Source organism: Montipora foliosa, chromosome 7 (genome assembly GCF_036669935.1).
Source record: "Montipora foliosa isolate CH-2021 chromosome 7, ASM3666993v2, whole genome shotgun sequence".
Taxonomy (NCBI): Eukaryota; Metazoa; Cnidaria; class Anthozoa; order Scleractinia; family Acroporidae; genus Montipora; species Montipora foliosa.
This window is the reverse complement of record NC_090875.1, coordinates 33117393-33124892: the sequence shown is the minus strand read 5'-3', so window position 1 is coordinate 33124892 and position 7500 is coordinate 33117393. Positions and strand designations below refer to the sequence as shown.

Here is a 7500-nt window from a genome sequence, read left to right as displayed (position 1 = left end):
AACCATCATATGTCGGCTTGTTTCGTAATGGTGTTTTCTCTCGTTCAGTAGGTTTAACAGAGAATTTCATTATGTGGTGTTCAAAATAAATGTTCTTCTTCCTTTCAAGATTGTACACTTGGCCATCCCAGTGTAAGCGGTATCCTTCAAGAGACTTGTACCCCTTGAGGGATTCTTGGTCATATGATTCTTGGTCGTATCTTTTCTTGTTTATTAAATATCAATACAATCTCCCCAGGAAAAGTTCGGGGCATCTGAAAAGTCGTCTCTCCAGTCGGAATGGAGATTTAAAGGATTCGTGATCGTACCATCGTTTGTCACCAACTTCGCGTTTACAACTTCGCTGGGCGACTCATGGTCATCTGTCTGTTCTAAACCGAGTTCGTTAGCTTTTTCCGTCAGCTCAACCACTTCGACTATTTTTTTGTTGGAGACAGATATCCCTCGAGCCTGCAGGTAAGTTTTAAGCTCTGGAACCTTCCAATTTCTGACCTGATTTTCCTTTTCCGCCAAACCGGCCATAACTTTCCATATAAATTTCTTGTATTTCGCGGCAACTTTCCCAGCATTAGACTCACATTCATGCTCTAAGACTTACTCGTTCCAGGGTCGTCGGGGAATACGAATATTGTCTATTTAAAAGAGTCAGTGATGATCTCGATTTCATGAACGAAAGATTGCAATTGATGCCGTCGATAAGCCGGCGCATTGTTTTGGCTGAACGTAATCATCAAACATATTCGGAGTTTCAATGGGAAAGAAAACGACATAAAATACCACAAACGGGTGCAACGAATGAGTTAAATGCAGTTTCAAAGCGTTGTGTTATCTTTCGCAATCTTATCATCCCCTTTAAGTTGGTAGGAAGTCTTGAAGGAAATAAGAAAATAAGCGATGACAAGAGAAAATGTTGGCGATGACTGTTCGTGTACGCGCATGGCAAATGTAAATAGAATTCTCGGATCGTTATCAATATGTGGGCAATGTCCCTTACGTAAATCATTTCATGTCCTTGGAGTTTCGGAACATAGCACATGTATTCTAGTGTTTGATTGGTAAGAAGAGTCTTGAAGGAAATACAGAGAATGAGCGATGACTGTTCTACGCGCACGATGCCGTTGATTGTGGGTTAGCGTAAAGGACAGCAGTGTTTTTTTCATTTGTCTGAGAAGGCCTCTTACTTTCACAGCGTAAAATATTACGGTGTTTTCGCAAAGTGGATGGGTGGAGCAATGGCCACGCAACAAAAGATCATTATGGGTTCTAAGAGGAAAAATATTCGTGCTGCACAAGCGGCGAGCATTTTAGGTCTTTAAGTACATTCTGCGAATTAGGCCCCGTACACACGCAGCTGGAAATTTTTGTATCCGCAATTTTTTTCGAATAGAGCTTGTGTCCACACGTATCCAGCGAAATCGGAAATTTTCGAAATCGAAAATTTTCGAATGATGTCTCCAGAGTGCAATTTTTTGAATACGCTGCGAGTTCAGATACGTGTGGACAGTGGTATCCGTAAAAATTCGAACGCGCTGGATCCAGTCTTTCCTGGATGAGATAAATCAACATGGCGTATTCGGTCCTTAGACCTTGAAAGACGGTAAAGAAATGTTTCCATACCTCAAAGTGCCCTTGGACGTGAGGTGCCTGGGAATGAAATTAAATCATTAGAATCAAAATGCTAACAGTCAGGCCTAAATATTGTTTTTGGCCTAATTAGGCCCTAGGTTAGCATTTCTAAGGGGTTTGGTCTTTTTCAACAGTTATATTAAAGCGTTTTAGGTCTTTTCGTACACTTGTTTACCGTTCTCTGCGAATTAGGCCCCGTCCACACGCAGCTGGAAATTCTTGTATCCGCAACTATTTTTTTGGAATACAGCTTGTGTCCACACGTATCCAGCAAATAGCCCATTTCCGAGTTGCAGCAGAAACAAAAGAAATTTACTCTGGGAGCCCGGAATGTCCGAACACTTTTGGATAGAACCGGCACCTTGAGACCTGAGAGACGAACTTGACGAACTTGTCGCGAAAGAACTCCAACGATACCGCATAGAAATCGCTGCACTTAGCAAAACTCGTCTTGCTGACAAAGGGTCCCTGAAAGAAGAGGGAGGTGGATGCACCTTCTTCTGGAAAGGAAAGCCGCAAGCAGAAGACAGGATTCACGGCGTCGGGTTTGCCATCAGAACAGCTCTGCTGAAGAACACATCAGCCCTGGCAGTTGGAATCAACGAACGCCTCATGAAAGTGCGCATCCCTCTCAGCAAGATCAGATACCTCACCGTTGTCAGATTATACGCTCCCACCCTCACCAGCCCAGATAAAACCAAGGAGTAGTTCTATGAACAATTTGACCAGGTGATCAGGTCAACTTCCCCAAGTGACAAACTTATCATTCTCGGAGACTTCAATGCCAGTGTAGGAAAAGACCATAACAGCTGGGAAAGCGTTCTTGGCAGACACGGAGAAGGCAAGGTCAACGGAGTAGGCAAGGTCAACGGAGTAGGCCACTGGTCCTCAACAAGTGTGCACAACACAGCCTGTGCATCACCAACACCTTGTTCAGGATGGCAGACAAATATAAGACCACCTGGTCGCACCCGAGGTCAAAACATTGGCACATGATTGATTTCGTCATAGTACGCCAACGTGACATTAAGGACGTCCGGTTGACCCGTGCGATGAGAGGTGCCGAAGGCTGGACCGACCACAGACTGGTCTGTACTGTACTCTTGCTACTCATTGCACCGCCTCACAGAAAGCAACCCAAGACTGTTAGAGCTTCATACAATGTCGCCAGTCTGGGAAATCTGTTCCGCCTGTCAAAGTTTCAAGAAGTCCTTGATGAAAAACTCCAAAATGACCAACCATTGGAAACTAGCTCTGAGAAGTGGACTTTCTCCCATGATACCGTTACAGAAGTTGCAAAAGATGTCCTTGGAGCAAAAACTAGAACCCACGAAGATTGGTTTGACGAGAATGACGAGAAGATCAAGGATGCCTTCCATATTAAGAACAAGGCTCTCATCGAGTGGCAAAACGATCCGTCCTCCGTCTCTAAACGTGACAAATTGAAGACCCTATAGGCCAAAGTCCAGTCTGAACGCCGACAGATGCAGGACAAATGGTGGGAGGTCAAAGCAGCTCAAGTCCAGCTCTACGCAGGCACCCACAACGCCAAGAAATTCTTTAGCTCACTGAAGACGGTCTTCGGCTCTTCCACCTCAGGCTGCTCCCCCTTACTGTCCTCAGATGGGTCAACCTGATCAAAGACCAAGAGGAACTGAGTAAGCGCTAGCAAGAGCACTTCAGTAACCTGCTCAACAGACCCTCTTCAGTCGATGCAGATGCGCTGAACCAGATCCCCCAGCAGCCAATGCACGACTCGCTCACAGACCCCCCAACGATGGAAGAAATTGAGAAGGCGATCCGCCAGACAAACTCAGGCAGAGCGTCAGGAAAGGATGGCATCCCTGCTGAGATCTACAAGACAGCAGGCTCCAACGCCCTTCAGGCCTTCCACGACGTACTTCTGAGTATCTGGGAGGAGGAGGAGAAGATGCAAGACGATTTCAGAAATGCTCTGATTGTCTCACTGTACAAGAACAAGGGGAGCAAATCAGACTGTGGGAACTACAGTGGCCTCTCTCTCCTCTCTATCACAGGGAAAATCTTTGCAAGAGTCATCCTCAACAGACTTATCCAAGTCTCGGAGCAGAACCTCCCAGAGGCACAGTATGGCTTTAGGCCCGGTGGAAGCACTTTCTACATGATATTCGCAATGAGACAACTACAGGATAAATCCATTGAACAAAACATGCCCTTGTACTGTTTTCATCGCCCTGGCGAAGGCGTTTGACTCAGTCAGTAGCGAAGCCCTTTGTGTAGGCCTAGAGCGCACTGGATGTCCGCCGAAGTTCATTTCCATGATCAGACTCTTCCACGATGGCATGACTGGACAAGTCCTCTCCAGAAGTAACGTGACAGAAGCCTTTGCAATTATCAACAACGTGAGGCCGGGATGTGTTCTAGCCCCGGTCTTCTTCAACGTCTTGTTCACCTGCATGCTGTCCCACGCTGTCCGTGACCTGGAGAAGGGAGTGTATATCCGCTACCGTCTAGATGGATCCCTCTTTGATCTTCGTCGCCTCACAGCCAAGACAAAGACACTACAAACCCTCCCTCAAGTAGTCCTCTTCGCTGACGACTGCGCCCTGGTGGCCCACAAACAAACAGACCTGCAGCGGATAATGGACCACTTTTCAGATGCCTCCAAGCTCTTCGCCCTGACAGTCAATCTCGGCAAGACCAAGGTGCTCCACCAACCTGCACCAAACACCCACCCCCAGCGCCCACCATTATCATAGATGACACAACGTTTACTAATGTCGAACATTTCAAGTACCTTGGAAGCACCATTTCTTGTGACGGCTCCCTGGACAAAGAGTTAGGTACAAGAATCGGCAAGGCAAGCCAGGCACTGGGCAGACTACGCAATAGAGTACTGAGACAGCGCAACATCACGCTGTCAACAAAACTGAAGGTTTACAATGCCGTGGTTCTTCCCTCTCTCCTCTACGGCTTCGAAACATGAACACTGTATCGCAGGCATATGAAGAAGTTGGAACATTTCCACATGCGAGCTCTCCATACTCGGTATCCGCTGGCAGGACTGAGTTACCAACTTAGAGGTACTGGACCGTGCCAATTTCACCAGCATCGAGTCCATGCTCCTCAAGGCCCAACTCCGATGGGTGGGGCATGTCATCCGCATGGAGGAGTTCCGGATACCCAGGCGGCTGATCTATGGAGAGCTGCAGCTTGGCAAGCGAACCCAAGGTCCCCCAAGCTGAGATACAAAGACACTGTGAAAGCAAACCTCCAGTGGCGCCACATCAAGCCCAGGGAATTGGAAGAGCGTGCAATGGACAGACCAGTATGGAGAGCCTCAATACACAAAGCTGCGTCCAACTTTAAGGAAGCTCGTAGCCAGAAACTCACTGCTGCCAGGGAACGACGCCACAAAGCAGCATCAGCAGTGATCACGTCAACGGATTTCCAGTGCCCCCACTGTTCAAGACTCTGCGCCTCTAGGCTAGGATTGCAGATCCACCTCCGTGTGCATAAATGAGCAGCAAAGCGCAAAAGTTATCATCGCATCCGATGGACAACCACCATTCAAATGGAAATGAGTTGGGTGTTCTTACTCAAATCAAAGTCATTTCCCTTTCAATAGTTGAGCACCGAGACTCGCTCCCAAACCGAGACAAACAGCAACTCGGAAATAGCTTATCGGTAGCCGTATAGAGAAATTTTCGATTAAGGTCTCCGGAGTGGAATTTTTTAATACGTTGCTAATTCGGATACCTGTGGACAGTCGTATCCGCAAATTTTCGAATACGCGGACGTAACACTATCGGATCCAGTCTTTCCTGAATGAGGTAAAACAACATGTCGTATCCGGTTCTTAGACCTTGAAAGACTCTCACGTACATCTCGTTAACAAAGCAGAGAAAATGGCGCCAACATACGATTTTGTGCATGCCTAACAAGCAACCTCTTTGTGAAAAGCACTGGACGCTACAGTGATAATTGTGTATCGAGATACGTGTGCACGGTGAAACGACTGGAATACGCTACGAGTACACACGGATATTTTTGAACACGAAAAAAAAAACTTTCCGGATACGTGTGGACGCATCCTTGAAAACCCAGGGGGCTCCGATTTTGTCCTCGTCCCCACTATCTGCCCCAGGGTCTCTAAGGATGGCGTGGATGGTGCCTTAGTGTTGACCAGGACGCCTCTCCCATTGTTTTCCTCATTGGGCGCTTTCCATTTGACCAGGAATTTGGAAAAAAATAGCTACTCCGAAGGACTGATCGAATGGAAGAGAAATTTTCCAGAAAATAATTTCGGACATTTCGGCATATCTTGCAAAGTGATCCTAAAGTTTTGGAACAACAGGAAAATTCCGTCGTGTTAGTTCATTTTTGGTCGTTGTTTACATTTTAGAACGATACTCTTTTATATGTGATTGGTTTTGAGCAGCCAACCGGAGAATTCTGTCCTATTCGCCACATGAAATTATTAAAATTTTCAACTCAAGCTTCTGGTTACTTATTTCAAACGTGTACAAAGTTTCAAAATCTAGAAGACATCATTTTTGTCCGCGGAAAGTTTGATTATCAACATAAATCATCAATTCATAGATTGACAAATAAATTTCATTGATTGTCTGAGCTAATAGCTAATTCATTTTTCTCACAAGATAAGAATAACGAGAATGAAGTACAAAAGGATGACGGTGATATTTGATATTCTAAAAAGAAAATCAACTTACCAGATTCACTGTTATCAGCATATACTGACGTTCGTTTCGCCACAAAATACTTGAGACGAAAGTATTTGGTGTCGTTGCTGAACTCACAAGTCTTGTCAGCACGATTGTAGTTGAGGCTTTGACAAGCTGGTTGCATGTTACAAGCGATGTAACAAGAAGAAAGACAATCAGCAATGAATGATTGATACGAGTGATCAACAAGAGTGAAGCCGTATTCCCATGTGGGTTGGTAAGAAATAACAGAGCCAACTCTGTTCTATGAAGCTTTAACAGGTGAAAATTAATTGATTTTCAGAGGAGGATTGGGGGGAGGGAGGAGGGGGGGAGGGGATGAATATAGTTAAATTCTGATCTCAAGCGAAGGGAAAACTTTCAAATATTGAAATGATAAATTAAGTACATAAATATGAAAGAAAACATTTTCACGGTTAAATGAAGGGAGAACCCTTATAGATTTCATCGTGTCTCTTGGAAAGACGTGCCATCATACTTCAACACAAACATCATTGCTTTTCTATAAATATTAAAACGTCCGATGTGAATAGATACCTGTGGCGAAATTTAATAACGTTAATCAGCTTTGATGGGCACTCTTTAAGAGCAGTACCGTGCGAACAGTTGGTCTCTCCTACGCTTCCCGAGAGAGAAACCACCGCGAGCAACCGTTAGTTTCTTTGAGAGAGCCGCCGTCCAGCCCAAAGGACGAATATATTAGATTTCAACCAGTAAAACGAGTTAGTAAACTTGTTTTGGCGCTTGCGCGTGCGTTCAGCTACGTAACTGCTGCGTTTGGGCGAGCCTGCTTTGTAGGGATTTCCCGTGAAATCAGAAGTTATGTCAAATACATGGAGACGTACTTCTCACATGCTCGATGGAAAATCAAGAGGTTGCTCGCCGTGGTTTCTCTCGGGAAGCGTAGGAAAAACCAACTGTTCGCAGGGTATAAGTGCAGCTGAATTGTGGCTTCAAATGAGAGAAAACCCATTTGTGTAATATTGTAGCATTCAAAATTCAAGATTTGTTTGCAAGCGACCGTGCTCTCAAAAACGTCATCTCGCCCGAAGTTATGTCACCCGAAACCAGAGTCACGTTGCCCGAAATTTATAGTCATGTCGCCCGAAATTTCATAATGCTGTCGTTTGATATCACAGAGATAGTAATC

General features: G+C 45.4%; 3 protein-coding genes across 3 annotated transcripts in view; 2 read left to right on the top strand and 1 right to left on the bottom strand.

The window, feature by feature from the left end:
- Window positions 1-522, bottom strand: part of LOC138010124 (uncharacterized) — an 898-nt gene extending 376 nt beyond the window's left edge. The window contains 2 exon segments of the mRNA XM_068857079.1: window positions 1-228; window positions 231-522. The exon segment at window positions 1-228 is cut by the window's left edge and continues 58 nt beyond it. Coding sequence (XP_068713180.1) covers window positions 1-228; window positions 231-522 — 520 coding nt within the window.
- The window catches only part of LOC138011857 (uncharacterized), a 330121-nt gene that overhangs the window by 131730 nt on the left and 190891 nt on the right, over window positions 1-7500 (top strand). The gene's annotated exons all lie outside the window — the stretch shown is intronic.
- LOC138010123 (uncharacterized) lies at window positions 3404-4591 on the top strand. Its single transcript, XM_068857078.1, has 2 exons — window positions 3404-3822; window positions 4264-4591. The coding sequence occupies exons 1-2, from the start codon at window positions 3404-3406 to the stop codon at window positions 4589-4591; spliced, it is 747 nt and encodes a 248-aa protein (XP_068713179.1).